The sequence below is a fragment of the Rhinoraja longicauda genome, chromosome 16 (assembly GCF_053455715.1).
Source record: "Rhinoraja longicauda isolate Sanriku21f chromosome 16, sRhiLon1.1, whole genome shotgun sequence".
NCBI classification, from domain to species: domain Eukaryota; kingdom Metazoa; phylum Chordata; class Chondrichthyes; order Rajiformes; family Arhynchobatidae; genus Rhinoraja; species Rhinoraja longicauda.
The window spans coordinates 38,832,539-38,854,757 of record NC_135968.1 but is presented as its reverse complement, the minus strand read 5'-3'; the positions used below and the strand labels follow the sequence as shown (position 1 = coordinate 38,854,757).

Genomic DNA, 22,219 nt, shown 5'->3' with positions numbered 1-22,219 from the left:
GCAGAGGCTGGTGGGGTGAAAGGTAAAATGGGGGAGAGGTGAGTGGGAGCAGAAGTGCAAGATATAGAGGAGATACAGGGGTTCTAGGTGATAGAAGTGATTTAGTGAGGGCGTGGCCATTCCTATCTACCCTGGCCCTCTCACAGACCCTATTTTCCCCCCATCTTACCCCCCAGCCCCCTATCACCCTCATCCCCCCCCCTCTCCAGCACACAGTCAGAAGCGTCCACGTCGCGGGGCTGGAAACTGGAAGTGTCCTGAGCTAATTCTGCTACCACCATCGTCTATTGCAACAAATGATGGCTCCCACTGATTGTCGCCGGAAGCTTGCGCCCTTTTCAGTACAGACGACGTCAGCGATGTCAACTTTTGAAACATGGACGATGGACACGAAAGAAGAAGAAACACACAGTCCTCCCAATGATTTTCTCTCCTCCCCTTGCTCACCCCTCCCCTCTCTCTGTGTTGTTCCCATTTGCCACCAACCCTCTCCATACAGTTCGCTTTCCTTTCCTATTACATTCCAGAATTTGCAGCCGTGCGCATTCTCCGATTGTCAATTGATAGGTGAGTCCCTGTTTTCATCTTCCCCATCTGGCAGTTTACAAATCAATCTTTCCTCACCTGTACTCACCTATCACTTGCTTGGTTTTAGTTTCCCCACCTGCCCCTCCATCCCTTTATTCCGTCCTCGTCAACTCTACTCTTTCAGACCGGATGAAGTCTCAACTTGAAATGGTGACTGTCCGCTCCCTCCACAGATGCTGCCTGATCTGCTGAATTCCTGCAGTAACTGTCCATGATTTGCATCAACAGTCCGTTGTGAACCATGCATGTTGAGACAACTAGAATCACTGACCGAATTACTTTACTTTTTGTATTTTCTAATTAAGTTATATAATAGACAATAGACAATAGACAATAGGTGCAGGAGTAGGCCATTCAGCCCTTCGAGCCAGCACCGCCATTCAATGCGATCATGGCTGATCACTCTCAATCAGTACCCCGTTCCTGCCTTCTCCCCATACCCCCTCACTCCGCTATCCTTAAGAGCTCTATCCAGCTCTCTCTTGAAAGCATCCAATGAACTGGCCTCCACTGCCTTCTGAGGCAGAGAATTCCACACCTTCACCACTCTCTGACTGAAAAAGTTCTTCCTCATCTCCGTTCTAAATGGCCTACCCCTTATTCTTAAACTGTGGCCCCTTGTTCTGGACTCCCCCAACATTGGGAACATGTTTCCTGCCTCTAATGTGTCCAATCCCCTAATTATCTTATATGTTTCAATATCCCATGGCCTTAAAACAAAATATCTCGATAAGGCAACCATATATCTCAAGAAAACAAATTTCCCTTTAGCAAGACTGTTATTGAGGTATCAGGAAAATAAAACATTCGCTGTGTTTAAATGAACAAAGGACACTGATGCTGAATTTAAATTATACATGGAGACACTGCCTCACTTGCAGTTTAAGAATTGTATATCATACAGATGTTTTGTGCATATAGTAAGATAATTTTTTTTGCTAGGCTCTTCTCAGATAATCTATCATTGCTAAGTCAGGATAACTTGTCAGGCTCAATGGTCGCTAGATTCAACTACCAACAGGAATAGAAAAATAGATGTGAAATACCAAGCAAGATCAACTCTCATGCCCATCCCTGTTTATGACAATAATGTCACAACCATTTCTTTGGTTTCTAATCGAGGGGCTGATAGGGATGGTAATAAGACCACAGCTTTCATTGCTGAAATCGGTTTCCTTTGGTATATACAACAAAAAAAGAACCACATCCAAGACCAGTGGCCCATGTCCAAAGATACTAGAGGAGCAAGATCGACCACTCGACCCTAAAAACCGTAGTATGTCACGGCGCCATTTTAGTAGGCAGAAGCTTGCAGAAACATTTAAAATGAAAAATAACAAAAATCTGTGAATTGATAGATGAGATATATTCTGCATTTTAATGGTATTATCACACATACAGTTCCCCTAAAACACGGATCACACTGCGAGAGGCATAGCGAACGGCGGGTTTTGCCTACTAAAATGTCCGACATTGCGCTCCTTTGCGTACTACACTTCAGTATAGGAGATTTCAACGGAGTGGTCCATCTTGTTCCTCTAGTATCTTTGCCCATGTCTTTAACTTGTAAATCAATGAGGTAACATGTAATTCCCCTTCTTGCCCACTAGCAACATTGATTTGCATTAAGTGTTCGCCATTTTCACAAATAACAGGTCTTCATCTTACCCATCAGGCACAGTTTAAAGAGGGACTCGCGTTCCATCAAAAGGGTACGTTTGTTAAAAAGAGTTTTCTGATCACGGAATGCAAGGAAAAACTGTCCTCTCCCCGGTGGTGCAGCAGTAGAGTTGTTGCCTTACAGGGCTTGCAGCGGCGGAGTCCAGTGTTCGATCCCGACTACGTGTGCTGTTTGTACGGAGTTTGTACGTTCTCCCCGGGACTGTGTGGGTATTCTCCGAGATCTTCGGTTTCCTCCCACACTCCAAAGACGTACAGGTTTCTAGGTTAATTGTAATTTGTCCCTAGTGTGTGTAGTAGGTTAGTGTTAATATGCAAGGATCACTGGTCGGTGCAGACTGGGTGGGCTGAAGGGCCTGTATCTCTGAACTAAACTAAAAACTAAACTACTAAACAATAATCCTCTGCCCACCCAACGAAAACTCCATAATCGCGCACTCACCCCGTACCTCTCCATTTGACTCTTTGCACCAATTGCTGGCATTCCCTGATTGGGCTTGTCCTTGTGTGATTCGGGACTAAACTGGGTGTTTCTGTCAACAATGCAAGAGCCCAGTCTATGTGGCCATATCTCTGGTGAGTGTCCAATGGTTAGTCTTTAAGTATCCATAACTTATTGGCCCCACGACAATAAGGCCAGAGGCTCAGAGAGAGTGTGCTACCAGTTTGATCACTGATGTTTATGGACTCTGAGCTCTCCATGTGCATCCATTTTGTTGTCGGAAACCATTTTATTGCCCATTTCTGACGGCTGACAAAAAAAATCTCCCAAACTTCTCCAAATAAATCATTGCACTTACACTGTTGATACTTACATGTGGCCAATTCTATTTTGCGCTTATGAGGAGGGTCTTGAATAATGTTGTTGATATCACCTCGGCCTTCAAGTTCCACTGGCTTATCCCACACTGACAGTTGTATTGAGGGGTTGAAGAAAAAGACACGGTCGTCTCCAGTCCAGACAACACACCTGCACATACAAGAGATTACATCGATAAATCATGGGTAGACACAATGCTGAAGGTATCTCGGTTTCAATTTTATTGATTGCTTTCAGAATGGCAGTCTAGTTTAATTTAGAGATACAGCGCGGAAACAGGCCCTTCGGCCCACCGAGCCCACACCGACCAGCGATCCCCCACGTATTAACACTACCCTACACACACTGGGGACAATTTTACATTTTACACAATGCCAATTAACCTAGAAAACCTGTACGTCTTTGGAATGTGGGAGGAAACCGATCTTGTAGAAAACCCAGGCAGGGCACGGGGAGAACGTACAAACTCCATACAGACAAACACCCATAGTCATGGTTCGAACCCGGGTCTCTGGCGCTGTAAGGCAGTAGGTCTACCGCTATGCCACTGGGCCACTGTGGTGGTAAATGATTAAAATTTTAAGGATAATTTACTCAAGGTGATTTTGCAAAAAATTAAAATTTCTGAACTGAATTTACGTACCTTGCGAATAATGATTCTACTCTCATTAACAAGACAATACAGAATCATAAAAGACACCACCACTTCGAGAAGTGGATTAAAAAAAGCGCATTTAATAACATGGAAATTAATTATATTCATAATTTATATCAACTCAGTAATGCTGTTTACTAGTTTTGCAATATTTAATACACACATAATATTGATGTGAACATTTTGCTTCGTCGCGGATTTTAACAGCTGCCACAACGAACTGGTGTAACTGAAAGCAATTGTGGTGTCAGAACATATTATAATTCTTTCTGTATTTCCCAGCTTCAAAAAAGGTTGAAATTTCTCTTAGATCTTTATATATCGCCCTCCACTCAAGGTTGAATGTATGAACACACAGCCTGTGCAGAGAGTCATCGAGTAATACAGCACAGAAAACTGCTAACCAATGCCCCATCCAAGCTAGTCTCGATTCCCCAGGCCTGGCCCATCTATATACTAAAACTCTCGTTTGTTTGTTTGTTTGTTCCTGAACTACAGCCAAAACGGTACACAATAGCCCAACAATTTTAGGCCCACCTTACTCACCGTCGTCTCTTTGGTGCTAATGGAAGGTTTCATTGAAATCGGTGTTATATTTTTAAAGTTATTCACTTTTTAAAGTTTAAAAGTATCTCCTCGAGAGGGAAGGGGTGGAGGGAGGGGGGGAGAAGAGGGGGGATAAGGGGGGGTTGAGGGGGATGGAGTGGGGGGAGGGGAAGGGGGAGGGGAGAGGGGGGGCGAGGAGGGAGGGAGGAGGGAGAGAAGGGGGAAGAGGAGGGGGGAGGAGGGGAGGTGGGGGAGAGGGAGGTAGGAGAGGGTGCTGTACCAATGCAGGAGAGGTTTGGGCCCAGGAGAGGTCTAGTATCTCTTTAAACCTTTCCTATCCATGTACCAGTCCAAATGTATTTAAAATATTTTAATTGTGCCTGCCTCAACTACTTCATCTGATACTCTCTGGCATCGGTCCATCTGCGGGAGATGGTGGTGTGGCTTGGCGTTGTCCTGCTTGGTGTGTGTTGGTGGTGTGAGCCACAGGGTGTTGCATGTGTCTGGTGCCCTGGTATAAATCCAGATGCCGCTGGCTGGCAATTTTTGCGAAATAGGGAGTCGAGTGCGTGAGCCTCCCCCTGCCAGTACATAACCTCTGCATCATCAAGACTCTCGCAGCGCCTCCTTATGGCAACACATGGTAACTGCGGCCACCTTCAGTCCCAGGCTAAACTGCAGCGGGGACTCAATGTGAACTCTGGCCCCCAGAGATGTGACGTGCAGGCCCACCGGCGTGTGGTCACGTCCTGACTAGGTCCCAACTATGGGTTAAATAGCACCCCGCTGCCTTGTGGGTAAGGCTCAGGAGAGCCAAAGGCACTGGAGCTGGAGTCCCTAGAGACGGTCAGCTGATCCCTCGTGCGTCCGCCTCCCGGCAACTCCTGCAACCGAGTAGACCCAGACGTAGCAGCCACGCCACTCTTCTGGAATCAGCCTACCAGGTCGAGAGGGGAATGCAGATGCTGGGCAAGTTTGTATTCCCATTTACCTGCCCAGGCCCAGCGGCCAAATCAAATGGAGAGGACTTCATCTGATATACAGAGAATACAGAATACAGAGCCTTTATTTGTCATTCGGTACCGAGGTACTGAACAAAATTACGTTACCAGCAGTCACACAAAAAAAAGAAGCACAAGACACATAACCCCAACACAAACATCCATCACAGTGACTCCAAACACCCCCTCACTGTGATGGAGGCAACAAAACTTCCGCTCTCTTCCCCACGCCCAAGTCCCCGCGGCCGAGCCGCACCGGGCGCTGAAACGTCCCGCGGCCGAGCCGGGCGATGGAAGGCCCCGCGGCCGTACCGTGCGCAGCTAAGTCCCGCGGGCGAGCCGTGCCGGGCGATGGAAGGCCCCGCGGCCGAGCCGCACCAGCGATGTAAAGTCCCGCGGCCGAGCCGCGCCGGGCGATGTTAGGTCCCACGGCCGAGCCGCGCCGGGTGATGGAAGGCCCCGCGGCCGAGCCGCGCCGGGCGATGGAAGGCCCGCGGCCGAGCCGCACCTGGCGCTGAACCGTCCCGCGGCCGTACCGGGCGATGGAAGGCCCCGCGGCCGAGCAGCACCGGGCACTGTTAAGTCCAACGGCCGAGCCGCACCGGGCGATAGAAGGCCCCGCAGGCGATGGAAGGCCCCGCGTTTATTTTATTTTTTAGCGCAAACGAAGATACGACTCGGAAAGGGTCGCATATCCGTTGAGGAAGAGATTTTTTTTAAAGGTTTCCCCCACCCCCCCCATCACCCCCCACATATACACAGCTAAAGATAGGTTATTTCATACATCTAACACTAACAAATAGACAAAGAAAGAAGAAAGACAAACAGACTGCCGGCGAGCCGCAGCTGCAGGGCAGCGTCGCCACTTCCGGTCATATCTTGTTCTATACACCCACCATCCTCTGTGTGAAAAAGTTGCACCTCAGGTTCCTATGAAGAAGGGTCTCGACCCGAAACGTCACCCATTCCTTCTCTCCAGAGATGCTGCCTGACCTGCTGAGTTACTCCAGCATTTTGTGATACCTTCAGGTTCCTATTAAATCATTCCCCTCTCATCTGAAACCCAAGTCCTCTAATTCTTCATTGGCCTACCCTGGGAAAGAGACTCTGTACATTCCCCCTAGCTATTCCATTCATGATTTCATACATCTCTATAACATCACCCTCGTCCTCGCTTACCCAATGTCTCCATATAGCTCAGGCCACATCCTCACAAATCTTCTCTGCACTCTTTCCGGCTTAATGGCATCTTTCCTATAGCAGGGTGACCAAAAATGAACACAGTCCTCCAAGTGTGGCCTTACAATAGACAATAGACAATAGACAATAGGTGCAGGAGGAGGCCATTCGGCCCTTCGAGCCAGCACCGCCATTCAATGTGATCATGGCTGATCATTCTCAATCAGTACCCCATTCCTGCCTTCTCCCCATACCCCCTGACTCCGCTATCCTTAAGAGCTCTCTCTTGAATGCATTCAGAGAATTGGCCTCCACTGCCTTCTGAGGCAGAGAATTCCACAGATTCACAACTCTCTGACTGAAAAAGTTTTTCCTCATCTCAGTTCTAAATGGCCTACCCCTTATTCTTAAACTGTGGCCCCTGATTCTGGACTTCCCCAACATTGGGAACATGTTTCCTGCCTCTAACGTGTCCAACCCCTTAATAATCTTACTAAGGTTTACAGATCAGATAATGCGCCCTTAAGACTACACAATACCAACTTTAGTCCACATTACGTATCATCTATTTATATCCTGTACTACTTCTCGATCCACTCGACGGTGCTGAGGCACGGCTGATGAGGAATGTGGTGGGGATAGTGTGGTGGAGAGCAGAAGGCAGATAGAGCCATGACCAGACAGTAGTGGATCACAGGAAACGTTTGAAACAAAATGCCAAAGGCAAACCATTCCTTGGCACCATTGAGGTTCTTTACAGACTTCTGGTTTAGACAGCTCAATACATGTTACAAATTGGGATAATGTAAGTTGGTGCCCAGGGTGGTCACTAGTGTAACTGTATAAAAGAATAGAATGTATATAAAAGATAAATAGGAAAGAATGAATCGCCTAGTGCTATGTGTGCAATAACAATAGTAAATACTGCATTGTAAATAGCACAGACTGGTTTCCACAACAACTTGGGGAAAAAAGGATGTTGTCATTACTTCAGATAGAACAGTGCAGTCTTGGTTAAAATTTAATGTTCAAAGATGTGAAGAGTAGAGCACAGTTCAACTTGAATGTAAAAGTTTATCAAATTAAGCTCAACTCGAGAGTTTTAATAACATTTGGAAATATAACAATGAGTGAGAACGTGAGTATGAAATTGGTGATAGTTAATAGCAGTGGTGTTAAAAATAGGAGGAATACTAGAGGATAGGTTAACGAGCATAGTTACAATTTAAGGGACTTAGATAATGAGATGCAGTAACAGAAAAGATTTGTGTAGGAAGGAACTGCAGATGCTGGTTTAAACCGAAGATAGACACAAAATACTCAGCGGGACAGGCAGCATCTCTGGAGAGAAGGAATGGATGACGTTTCAGGTCGAGACCCATCTACAGACTGACGAAATGTCTGAAGAAGGGTCTCGACCCGAAACGTCACCCATTCCTTCTCTCCAGAGATGCTGCCTGTCCCGCTGAGTTATGCCAGCATTTTATGCTTATCTTCAACAGAAAGGATTTGTAAGATTACGCGATTAGGTTCATAGAAGAGATCTGGTCGGACAGGGGGATGTGTGATGACAATTGCAAAGCTTTGGATGAGCCAACTATTTGTGCTGAGGCAAAAGAAGGAAAGAGAAGAGTTGAGACAATGTCAGTAACTATGTGGCAGGTGTCTTTTGAGAATAATCTATTCCATATGTCCCTCATACTTATTAGTTTAGAACAGAACTGAAGTAAGGATGGTGGACTAAAACCAAAAATATAAATTCTCAGAAGACAGGTTTATGGCCTGATATCCTGGTATTGTAAGAATATTTGGCAAGTGCACTGGAGAACATATCCCTTGGTCAGAACTCATCTATTATCTGAAACTCAACATCTACTCTTTCACTTTGTCCAAGGACTCAAACAGCCCTTCTGCCTGAAGTAACAATACACTTGCAATCTGGCATATTGCACTCAATGCTGACAGTGGAGAAATCAAGTACGTACAAGGAGACTGCATTACAGAGCACCTCCGTTCAATCTGTGGAGACATTCCTGATTTCTTGTTGATAGTCACTATAATTTTCCATCTCACTTCCATTCAGACTCCAGTCTCCTGCTCTGTTACAACAAGGGTCAACACTGTTCTGGGGGCGCATCATTTCACCTTCTGTGGGGCACATTACAGCCTTCTGGACCCAATATAAAATTCTATAACCTGGTAGCTCACTCTCTCTGATCATATCAGATCTGGCCACTTTCGCTGAAGAGCATTCATCTCAAATACCAGCTCAGTTATTCGTTATGAGCACACCCAGCTCCACGTTTTGCAGCTTTGAGTTTCCATAGCGCGTGCTCTCGCTCTCTCTCTCGCTCTCTCTCTCGCTCTCTCTCTCTCTCTCTCTCTCTCTCTCTCTCTCTCTCTCTCTCTCTCTCTCTCTCTCTCTCTCTCTCTCTCTCTCTCTCTCTCTCTCTCTCTCTCTCTCTCTCTCTCTCTCTCTCTCTTTTGTTCAGCATCTCCCTCTAACCTTGCATATTTACCTATCAATGGCTAATTACATTTGTAACTGATGCCATCCTAGCCTTGCCAAATACCCTCTCTGCAACTTAAAACAAACTGTTTTTCTTTTTCCAGTTCGGACCTGAAATGTTAACACCAATCCCCTTCCACCGCTGCTGTCTGATCTGCTAGGTGTTTTCAGCATTTTCTAGTTTTAGTTCATATTAGAGAAAAGTAACTTTGCTGACAATGCATTCAGAATCCGCCAATAAAAACAATTGAAGCAACTCAAACTTCACAAATGCAGAACATGAGTGGAAAAAAATTAAGTATTATCATCATGGGATTGAAAGGAAATATTGTATTTTCACTGCACTGTGAAGCAAGCAGAATGATAAAACATTTCCAATAGTGACTGCATGAGACATTTAGCGATTCCCAGGGGAGATTTTCACACTCCACTTAGTTAACCAAAGGGCAACTTTAGTTCTGTCATTCTGCTTGAGTGGATACTGCAAAGCAACAGAAAACAAAACTATTATCAAATGGATAAACAGTTCCCTTGCTGGCTCATTAGATAACTTCACGATATGGGATGGTGCTGAGAGACAATGACTTGGAGAGCCACATAGAAAAATAGAACATGCTGGAAATACTCAGCAGGTTAGGCAGCAGGTTAGGCGGCACGGTAGCGCAGCGGTAGAGTTGCTGCTTTACAGCGAATGCAGCGCCGGAGACTCAGGTTCGATCCTGACTACGGGTGCTGCACTGTAAGGAGTTTGTACGTTCTCCCCGTGACCTGCGTGGGTTTTCTCCGAGATCTTCGGTTTCCTCCCACACTCCAAAGACGTACAGGTATGTAGGTTAATTGGCTGGGTAAATGTAAAAATTGTCCCTAGTGGGTGTAGGATAGTGTTAATGTGCGGGGATCACTGGGCGGCACGGACTTGGAGGGCCGAAAAGGCCTGTTTCCGGCTGTATATATATGATATGATATGATAAGTGCTGATGGAGACCAGAGTTAACTTTTTTAAGTTTATGATCTTCCAGCAGAACTGGAAAAGTGTGAAAATTAGCCTATTTACCAGGAAGGGTAAGCAACATAAGGATTGCCATGATAGGGCACCCAAATGGAGTTGTGCTGCCGAAGAGAGGACACAGACTGCTTGTAAATCGTTTGTCCAGGAGGAGTAAATGGAGGGGAGTGAGGGAGAACGGATAAGAGCAAAGAAATAAACAAGCAATGCTGCAAATTTTGAGATCCAAAGTACAGTGGTTGCTGGGAACCTAATATAATGATTTGTTTAAAGACTTTGGATCATCCCTCTTCGGTAGTTTTGAATTTTAGTCACTGCTGTAATGTGGGAAACTCAGCAACCAATTGATAAACAACAAATAGACACAGAAATGCTGAAAACACTCAGCAGGTCAAGCAGCATCTGTGGAAAGAGAAACAGTTATCACCTCAGGCCCAGGACTCTCATCAGAACTAGGAAAGGGAGAAATTACGATCAATGTCTCAAATATTCTTTAACTAGCACATAAGGTCATTTAGTCTGACTCTATTGGAGATATTCCCTTCTTTCTACTTAACTTTGTTCACTACCTTCTCTGCAACCTAAAACTGTTTCATTGCTTTTTCAGTTCTGATGACAGGTCTTAAGACCTGAAACATTGATATGCCACACCTGAGGAACGTTTCCACCATTTTATATTTGCATTTAATTTCTTCCAGTGTCTGCAGTTTGATTTATTTTCATAAACAAAAAAACTTCAATGTGATGTTCTGTTTTCAGCAATATTGACCGAATATTGACGCTCTCTCCTGCCCACCCCTGGGACAATCTGATCACCTCTCACTGCTTCTACTGCCCGCATACAAACCCCTCATCCGCAAGACCAAACCTACAATAAAGACAGTCAAAATATGGCCCGAGGATGCCACCCTACAACTCCAGGACTGCTTTGATCGCAACGACTGGGACCTGTTTGCACAACAGGCGACCTGCGGTTCAGAGGTAGACTTGCAGGAATACACATCCACTGTGCTCTCCTACATCAACTGCTGTGATGGAGAATGTCACGGAGGACAAGGAAATAAAGATGTTCCCAAACCGGAAACCCTGGATGAACAAGGAGGTACAGAAGCTGCTGAGGGCACGCAACAATGCCTTTAAATCTGGTGACACTTCAGCATACAGTGTTGCCAGGTCAAACCTGAACAAAGGTATTAAAAGGGCCAAAGACACCCACAGGCAACGGGTGGATGACCACTTCAACACCACGGACACCAGAAGCATGTGGCAGGGTGTCAGGGACATCACTGGTTACAAGAGCAGCCCTGCCTGCCCCCACAGCAATATCACACTAATCAACGAGCTAAACACCTTCTTTGCCCGCTTCGAAACTGGCAACACCACCTTGAGTGGAAGAACCCCAGCCGAGGCGGAGGGACTGGTCTTGCAACTGATCACACAGGAGGTACAACGCGCTCTGCAAAGGGTCAACCCAGGCAAGGCTGCAGGCCCGGATGGAGTTCAAGGAAGGGTACTTAGGGACTGTGCTGAACAGTTGGCTGAGGTATTCACCAGGATCTTTAACCTGTCACTATCTCTGGCTACAGTCCCCAAGTGCCTGAAGTCGGCTATCATAGTGCCGGTGCCGAAAAAAGCAAAGATCTCCAACCTGAACGACTACCGTCCTGTTGCCCTAACGCCGATAGTCATGAAGTGCTTTGAAAGGCCGGTCCTCTCACACATCAAATCCAGCATCCCTGACTCACTGGACCCACATCAATTTGCATACAGGGCAAATAGATCCACAGAGGACGCCATCTCTCTGGCTCTTCACACTGTCCTGACTCACCTGGAGAGACAGGGCACGTACGTGAGGATGCTATTCATAGACTATAGCTCTGCCTTCAACACGGTCATCCCCACCAAGCTCATCACCAAACTCCACCAGCTAGGCCTCAGCTCGTCGTTATGCGACTGGATCCTGGACTTCCTGCTGGAGCGACCGCAGGCAGTGAGAATGGGCCCGCACCTGCCTCCACTATCACCCTGAGTCACCGCAGGGCTGTGTTCTGAGCCCCATGCTCTACTCCCTCTTCACACACGACTGTGTTCCTGCATTCGACACCAACACCATTGTCAAGTTTGCAGACGACACAACGGTGATCGGGCTGATCATTAACGGTGATGAAACAAAATACAGAATGGAGGTGCAGAACCTGGCGGACTGGTGCTCTGATAACACCCTGTCCCTAAATACCACCAAGACCAAGGAGCTGATCATCAACTTCCGTCGGTCACACAACGGGGAATACGCCCCGATCTTTATCAATGGGGACAGTGTGGAGAGAGTGTCCAGCTTCAAGTTTTTGGGCACTCACATTTCGGAGGATCTAACATGGTCCAATAACACTGCTGCGCTGGTCAAGAAGGCACAGCAACGACTGTTCTACCTAAGAACACTGATGAAGTCTGGTCTACCCCAACAGCTGCTGATGACATTCTACCACTGTACCATAGAGAGCATCCTAACACATGGCATCCCTGTGTAGTATCTCAGCTGCACGGAGGCAGAGAGGAAAGCTCTTCAGCGGGTAGTCCATAGAGCTCAGAGGACCATCGGAACACAGCTACCAGCCTTGGAGGCCATCTACAACACACGATGCCTCAGAGAAGCCACCAGCATCCACAAAGACTCTTCACACCCCTGCAACAGTCTGTTCGAACTTCTACCATCGGGCAGGCGATACAAGGCCTTCTACGCCCGCACCTCCAGACTCAGGAACAGCTTCATCCCCAGGGCCATAGCTGCTATGAACCGGTCCTGCTGAGCCGGATGGTCACATCGCACAGTGAACCGGCACAAGTCTACTTGCACTTTATTCTGTTTTAAAACTGTTACAATTTGTTTCGTTGGGTTGTTTAAATTAATACTGACTAGCTAATTAAATTATTGCATCGTATGGGAGGCGCATTCCCAATCTTGTTGTACCCCTGTACAATGACAATAAAGATATATTGTATTGTATTGTATTGTATTGTATAGTTAATATTGCCAAATATACCAAGGATAACTCAAAACATTGCTACATTTTCCGTAATTGAACAGAAAATGTATGAAGCACTCAGCAGGTCAGGCAGCATCTGTGGAGAGGGAAACAGAATAAATATTGTAGATTGATGATTCTTCCATGTTGAACTGAGAAAGCAGATGAAATATTGATTTAATGATTGCCGTCAATATCTTGTAGATATCACAAAAAACATCACCCATTCCCTCTCTCCTGAGGTGCTGCCTGACCTGCTGAGTTACTCCAGCATTTTGTGATACCTATGATTTGTACCAGCATCTGCAGTTATTTTCCTACACAACTTGCCGTCAATATCTTTATTTTGTGCAGCTTTTCCTTAGAGATTTAGCTTAGACTTTTCCACATCCAAATTTGCAGAATGGGGCGTGAAACTGAATTCTCAGCCCTGAAGATAACTTTGTGAAATGGCCAAAGACATTATGCCTCAGGGATTACTTAGCAAAGAAATCTGAAATTTGTTACAGGCAGCACAAAACTCGAATTACTGAAAGTGGCACGCAGAACAGGTCTGACTGTTCAGGTTTCAGGTAAGGTCAATGTGAAGGGTGCTACTAAATGTTGCAATATCAAAACACGCACCGTATGTAATTTCTGTTCAGGACTCTGAAAACTGGACGTCATTCCCAATGTTTAGGTGATAACGGCATAAAATTCAGCCTTAACTCAATCAGATTGTTCCCGTGAACTTCTCCGTTTACCCTACCAGTGATAAAATCAGGCAGGGCACATTCCTGCCCCATCCATATTTTCATGCTGGTCTGTTCATAGCTTCAGACTTGTGCCAACTGATGGCTTCATTTGTGTCAGTTGGTACTGAGACTGACTACTCCTACTCAGTTAAACCTTGACCAGTCTCAGATCAACACTGCTTTCCAATCACCAGTTAGAGTGAACCAAATTATTAAACAATGCAAAGAAATCTATTTGGAACATTGGGATAAAGTAACTAAAAGCCAAAGCAGACTAGAGTGCTACCGTGCCCTAAAAAGAGATTATAAATTGGCAGACTATCTCTTAACTGTTAGAGACATAAAGCAGAGACAGACCCTCACCAAGTACAGGTTAAGTGACCATCATTTGGCAGTTGAACAAGGAAGACAGAAGAGATCTTGGCAACCAAGAGAAAATAGAATATGCGGTCACTGTTTGACAGATGAGGTTGAAACAGAGGTGCACTTCCTCTTAAAATGTAAAAAAATTGATAAAATAAGAAAAATATATTTTGACAAAACTCAGTCTGCCAACCCCAGATTTTAAAGAACTAGACGATATATCAAAACTAAGAATAATCCTTGGCGAAGGAAATACGGCCCATCTTGGCGCACAATACGTAACAGCATGCCACAACCTGAGAGACAGTGAATGACCAACATGTACACATGCACTCATACATAAATTGACACTAAGGAAATTAATATCGACCTGTGTGCTACCTTGCTGCACTGTTTACAACTGCAAGAATGAGTAGCAATCGATAAAAGGCTATAAATGTATTGCGTGAATATATATATATATATATATATATATATATATATATATATATATATATACGTACAGGGGCATATTGACCCATGCATTGCATACACGTTTTTATATTCATGCATTTTAAATATGTATGTTATGTTCTATACTTTGGCAATATAATGATGTATCTTATCATGCCAATAAAGTATTTTAAATTGAAAATTGAAATTGAATTGGCTTCATTTACATTATGTTCATTTTTTTCTGTACAGACACATATTTGAATTTGAAGCAGCAAACGATGTGGAAAGGTCCAAATAGTATTACACCAATCTGTCGCTCTTCCTTTTTAAAGAGACTACCTGCATTGGTAGATCAGAAACTATTGTCTGAAGTGCAGTTAGTGTGGTATGCTTTAATGTGAGTGTTCTCTCTGGCATATGGACTGGACATCTCAATCCATATACAGTAGCTAGTTCAGAGGTGAAACTGGTGGCAGCCCTCCGTCACTCCACATTAGTTAGGGACCTCAGGGAAATGGGCCTTCAGTGAAGACCACTCCCAATGCAATCTTCAGAGGTACCACATCCTATATGAACAATGCATTCACAATCTCAGACTCTTCAAGCTCTCGCCATACATGCATTATTTACAGTACATCAGGAAGATCTTTGGGCTTCGAGTCAGGACTGAATTCTCCAAGAAGGTGAAGGTCACTTTGACTTTCAAATTGCTCATGACAGAATCTTTCCGGGCCCCCACAGCAGATCTCTGCCTCAGCTCCTGATAGATGACTCCTGCTATCTGGCCCAGGAAGTGTATTCCAACTTAGATTTTCGTGTCAAAGAGGAGGCATTGTGGACACTGGGATTTGATAGCATTTGTGGCTATTCATGAGTGCAGGAAAGCATGGACTACATTCATGTGCCCATGAGGGCTCACTTTAATAAACCAGGCCTTTAGCAAATCTTTCTGCTCTCTCGACTTGTTGTTTCATTTTAATTTCATTTAGAGATACAGTGCGGAAACAGGCCCTTCGGCCCACCGAGTCTGCGCCGCCCAGCGATCCCCGTACATTAACACTACCCTACACATACTAGGGACAATTTTTACATTTACCCAGTCAATTAACCTACATACCTGTACGTCTTTGGAGCGTGGGAGGAAACCGAAGATCTCGGAGAAAACCCACGCAGGTCACGGGGAGAACGTACAAACTCCGTACAGACGGTGCCCATAGTCAGGATCGAACCTGAGTCTTTGGCGCTGCATTCGCTGTAAGGCAGCAACTCTACTGTGTTGTGGACCTTGAGAAGAATTTTCTCATGCTTCCAAGAGGCACACATGTCCCAAATATGTTTGAATTGCTGGATATTTTCAGCAGCCAGCCACTCTCTCAACATCATCATCTATATCTCTCGTTTCCCTTATCCCTAACTAGTCTGAAGAAGGGTCTCGACCCAAAATGTCACCCATTCCTTCTCTCCAGATATGCTGCCTGTCCTGCTGTTATTCCAGCATTTTGTGTCTATCTTTAATTGGACTTTATCTTGTACTAAACACTATTTTAGAAGGATGAGAGGGGATAATATAGAAACATATAAAATTCTTAAGGGATTGGACAGGCTAGATGCAGGCCATTTAGGACTGAGATGAGGAAAAGCTTTTTCACCCTGAGAGTTGTGAATCTGTGAAATTCTCTGCCACAGAAGGCAGTGAAGACCAGTTCACTGGATGTTTTCAAGAGAGAGTTAGATATAGCTCTTTGGGCTAATGGAATCAAGGGATTTGGGGAGAAAGCAGGAACGGGATACTGATTTAGGATGATTAGCCATGATAATATTGAATGGCGGTGCTGGCTTGAAGGGCCGAATGGCCTACTGCACCTATTTTCTATGTTTCTATACTATTTATCCTGTATCTGTACACTGTGGACAACTTGATTGTAATCGTGTATAGTCTTTTCAATGACTGGATAGCACGCAATAAAAAGCTTTTTTCACTGTACGTCGTATAATAAACTAAACTAAACTAAAAAGCTAAACATGTTGATATGGTTTTGTGACCTTGGACTTTGCTGTGGTTCTCTGATTGCATCCTGTAGGTTTACCCATCATTTGCGAACAATATTTCCATATTTTATTGGGCATTATTTCCACCAAAACAGCAATTTTTTACACAAGCTGAAATTTCAGGTTTTGTGGCCTCATTAGTTTTGATGGAAATTGTTTGCTTACGAGACCACAAACAATCCCAAGCAGATAATGAATAATATAAAATAGTGCTTGGATAAAAACACATGCATTCACTAATTGCCTTATTCTGCTATTGGATGCTTGTTCTTAAACTAATTGTTTTCAGCTATTCTAAAGGATTTGGATAAAGGCAATTCTTCCAATTTCTGCACAAAATCTTTAAACGAGAAGATTTGTCAACACGCCATATAATTCTAGCCCAATTTCCACCTGGATTATTGCTTCTTAAAGTTTGCATACTATAATGTTTTCTTCTCTTTCAATCTGCAGAATGCTGTTCAATCTCTCAAACACATCCATTTGTATGAGTTATGAACAGGTCTCGTCTTGGGCTCAGTCATACATGCCCAGGCTCCAGGGAAACCAGTTCGGAAAAGCCATGTTAACCCATTCAACGGTGATATGGCTAAACTTGGTGAAAAGTCACTTTGTTGCTTCAAACCCACCTACATTGTGCCAAGGAAGGGCCAACTTCAGATAACTTGCTCTTTCTTTCTGTTTGTATCAGGACTGACCATTTTGCTTGCCAAGACCTCCTCCACAGGCACACTCCCACATGCACCCTCCGCTTTACTGCTGCCAATCTCCTATCCCCCCACATCCGGACCAAACTCAGATCCTGGGGGGACAGGGCTTTCTCCATCGCTGCTCCCACCCTATGGAACTCACTACCCCAAACCGTTAGAGACTCCTCCACACTCACCACATTCAAAACATCGCTGAAGTCTCACCTGTTCAGTACTGCCTTCAACCACTGAAGGTCACCTCACCTTCTGTCTCCTTTCTCTGTTCGTTTACTTATTTACTTATTTATCTATTTATTCATTCCCTATGTTCTCTAAATATCTGTAAAGCGTCTTTGAGTATATGAAAAGCGCTATATAAATAAAATGCATTATTATTATTATTCCTCTCCCCATTTTTTTCTTTTATTTGCATATTATGGCCTGTTCAGCTGTTGCAGTTGGACTGACTATAACACATCACCAATACATCACACTAGTAACACTTTATATGCACAAAGGACTTCAACTGTCCATTCAATGACTGCATAATTTCACACAATTACACACATTCCCTTAGCTCCACTGTTTTCCTCTCCTACGTTCTCTGGCACGTAGACCCACTTGCTTATTCTTTTTCTCGGATCTGACGAGGGGTTTTCGACATGAAACATTGACGGATTTTTCTTTCCACTGACATTGCTTGAACTGGCAATGTTCTCGCAGCACTTCTGGTCTTTTGTTGCAAAGGTCATCAATATTTCATCAACATCAACAATTCGTAATGTTTTCATAAATGCACTGAGGTACAACAAAACCATATGACCAAAGAGATGGTGATTTATTTGCAAAGCAGAACGCAAAAGAACATTTCTACTTTGAGTGCACTTCCGTGCTACTGTTACATTGTTGATTTCACTTGTCCAATGGGATCATGGTGTGAACACACAAATAGATTCATATAAAAAAGAGAAAATAAAGAGAAAAATAAGCCCATGTGTAAATGTGCGCCTAAAATCACACAAACAATGATACTGGTCGGTCTTTCCCCTATCTTATAATTACCTAATAATAAATGCACATTCTGAACATTTTCATTCTTTTTTGATGCTCTGATCCTGGTTATTAAAGATGTTGGACAGACCCTTAATTTATTAAAGCAGAGTTGTGTGGAAGCTTCTCTTTTCTCTAGGAGGATCATGAATCTCTGCAATTCACTGCCCCTGAGGATGGCGGGAGCTTGATCATTTGATATATTTCGGATGGAGATAGATAAATAATTAAAAGATCGAGGAAATGAGGGGTTATGGTGAACTGGCACAGCAGTGGAACTAAGGCCAGCATGAACAGATGTATTCTATCGACTGTAGATAGAAACATAGAACATAGGTGCAGGAGTAGGCCATTCGGCCCTTCGAGCCTGCACCGCCATTCAATATGATCATGGCTGATCATCCAGCTCAGTAGTCTGTACCTGCCTTCTCTCCATACCCCCTGATCCCTTTAGCCACAAGGGCCACATCTAACTCCCTCTTAAATATAGCCAAAAAAACTGGCCTCAACTACCTTCTGTGGCAGAGAATTCCACAGACTCACCACTCTCTGTGTGAAGAAATGTTTTCTCATCTCGGTCCTAAAAGACTTCCCCCTTATCCTTAAGCTGTGACCCCTGGTTCTGGACTTCCCCAACATCGGGAACAATCTTCCCGCATCTAGCCTCTCCAACCCCTTGAATTTTATATGTTTCAATAAGATCCCCCCTCAGTCTTCTAAATTCCAGCGAGTATAAGTCTAGTCTATCCAGTCTTTCTTCATATGAAAGTCCTGCCATCCCAGGGATCAATCTGGTGAACCTTCTCTGTACTCCCTCTAAGGCTAGAATGTCTTTCCTCAGGTTAGGAGACCAAAACTGTACACAATACTCCAGGTGCGGTCTCACCAAAGCCCTGTACAACTGCAGCAGAACCTCCCTGCTCCTATACTCAAATCCTCTTGCTATGAATGCTAACATACCATTCAGCTAATGTACCACTGAGGTCTCACCCACGAATGCAGCAACAATAAATGATGGTTTTTGGGCCTGAGACTCATTTCTTGTTAATGTCTAAGAGGTGTTACAGGAAATTTTAAAAATGTCTCTGGTATACAGACACATTTGAAACCAATTTAACTTTCTTTGTGGAATGAAAAAGGTTATTTAAAAATAAAAACTATTCAACTTCTTTAAAACGTTCATACCTAAAGTAAGAAAAAAAAAGTAACGATTGAACTGACCTTTCCCCTGCACGTGGGATCCACTGATGGAATGGAGTGACAAACGCTCCAGCTTCAGTCTCTCAGAGTTACAGTGGGGCAGTGAATGTCCAGGACATGCCCACGACAGGTCGCACATTGGTGAATCCCAACAGAGCTGCAAGCCTCAGTCAGCTCAAGTCAGCCCCACATAAATCCTCGCATTGACAATTTGATGGATATTGAGTACTGCAGCAGTCATACGAGCAAAGGGCTGCACAGAGAACCTACTCAGACTTGTCACTCTGTTTTCTCTGTCAGCATTAATTTATCTGGTTTCCCGGTGGTTATCGGAATTCTTCTGAAATGGCTCCTCTCTGGAGTACCTTTTGGACTTTCCTCAGCTCGTCATTAGCTGTATATTTTTGACCTCCTGCTTCTTTTCACTGGATAATCTCACTGAAATATTTCCTATGACTCTTGGCCATTCTTTTACTTTGCTGAAATTTAGTTCAGTTTTAGTTTGGTGCAGAGATACAAGGCGCAAACAGGCCCTTCTGCCCACTGGGTCCGCACTTTAAACTATCCTACACACACTAGGGACAATTTACATTTATACCAAGCCAATTAACCTACAAACCTGAATGTCTTTGGAGTGTGGGAGGAAACAGAAGATCCCGGAGAAAACCCATGCGGTCATGGGGAGAACGTATAAAACTCCATACAGACAGCACCCGTAGTGGGGATCAAACCCGGGTCTCCGGCGTTGTAAGCGCTGCAAAGGCCCTGTCCCAGTTACGCGATTTCTCAGGCGACTGCCGGCGACTGTCAAAGTCGTAGCAGATCGCCAACATTTTCTTTTACCCTACGACAATGGCCACGACAATGCCGAGTCAGGTCGATACAAGTGACCTTTTTTGTGAAACTAGCACTTGGCTAAGAGATTACACCGTCTTCGGAAACATTGCAAAATTCCCACGCTTGCTTGACCGTCAAACTGTCGCTTCCAATCTACCTGTCAAATGTCCTGACGGGAAATAAATTGGTCAAACAAAACTATCTTCTGGTATCTTCAAATGCCTTGTCTTAATTTAATATTACGTGCTTCTAAATGCATCTGCGACAACCTAGCAAACCTGGAGACAGCATGCGACAGCGCCCGCAATAAGCTACGATACCTGGCGACAAGCCAGCTGTCACTGAGAAATTTCTATCTGGAAACTTTTTCCGCGACGCGCCGAGATCCGCTACGATTCATTGAAGACTCCTCACGATCATGCCCGCGACACCCCGGCGAACATTCGGCGACAGCCTAGTCGCCGGCAGTTGCCTTAAAATCACCGAAGTGGGACAGGCCCTTAAGACACGACTCCACCGCTGCACCACCCTGCCTCCCTGGCGGTAATAAATAACCACCACAGTTCCGTCCTATACTAGATTAGGGCGGCACGGTGGCGCAGCGGCAGAGTTGCTGCCTTACAGCGAATGCAGCGCCGGAGACTCAGGTTCGATCCTGATTACGGGTGCCGTCTGTACGGAGTTTGTACGTTCTCCCCGTGACCTGCGTGGGTTTTCTCCGAGATCTTCGGTTTCCTCCCACACTCCAAAACTTTGATTTATAGGTGACAGGATCTTCAGTTCTTTCATGCTCAGCCAATTCGATGAACTGTATCTCAAATACAGAATTGGGCATTTGTATTCTGTATACAGGTTTGTAGGTTAATTGGCTGGGCAAATGTAAAAATTGTCCCAAGTGGGTGTAGGGTAGTGTTAATGTGCGGGGATCGCTGGGCGGCGCGGACCCGGTGGGCCGAAGGGCCTGTTTTTGCGCTGTATCTCTAAATCTGGTCAGCAAGACTTTTTGCAGTGACATGGAGATAGCAAATCATGCCCAATTCTGTATTTGAGATGCAGTTCATCGAATTGGCTGAGCATGAAAGAACTGAAGATCCTGTCACCTATAATTCTCTTTGTGCGAACACGGAAACTAGAAATAATAAGGATAAATGTTCAAAGACTTGCTGTGGCAGCAGGAGGGCGAGGCTGGCGAATTGATGGAAGAAGCATTGCAGATAACTTTTTATAATGCATGATTATTGAGGTTCATGTAAGGGAAGAATGCCCTGCAACAGAAAAGCAATCTGTTACAATGCATCTTCAGCACACAAAGCTATACCCTGCTTCCAAGATCAAATTCACACTTTCTATGAATCAAAATGCCATTTTCTAAGCAAAATGGCCAAAAATAGAGGGTTGAGGATTGACCAATGAAACCTTTAGCTCTGAAGGCACAGCTGGTAAGTAATATTAATATGTTGGAAAGAACTGCAGATGCTGGTTTAAACGAAAGATAGACATAAAATGCTGGAGTAATTCAGCGGGACAGGCAGCATCTCTGGAGAGAAGGAATGGGTGATGTTTGGGGTCAAGACCCTTCTTCAGACTGATGAATTAATATTAATATAATGAAGTAATATTTATTGTTTTTTGGTATAGGTTTAGCTCTAGGTTTATTATTGTCACATGCACTGAGGTACAGAGAAAAACTTTGTTTCTGGTGCTACCCAGATGGATCAGATTTACCATACGTAGATACAATCAAGTCAAATTCGAGTACAATAGACAGAACAAAGTGAAAGATACAGAATGCAGAATATAGTTCTTAGCATTGTAATGCATTGTTGCACATCTGCTCCATGGAAAAAAGTTCAAT

The 22,219-nt window shown here is 44.5% G+C and overlaps 1 protein-coding gene across 4 annotated transcripts in view; it reads right to left on the bottom strand.

Moving 5' to 3' along the window:
* tcerg1l (transcription elongation regulator 1 like) overlaps positions 1 to 22,219 on the bottom strand; it is a 563,581-nt gene that overhangs the window by 125,694 nt on the left and 415,668 nt on the right. For all 4 annotated transcript variants that reach the window (XM_078413654.1, XM_078413653.1, XM_078413652.1 and 1 more), the window contains one exon: positions 3,084 to 3,238. In XM_078413654.1, coding sequence (XP_078269780.1) covers positions 3,084 to 3,238 — 155 coding nt within the window. The remainder of the gene's footprint in view (positions 1 to 3,083; positions 3,239 to 22,219) is intronic.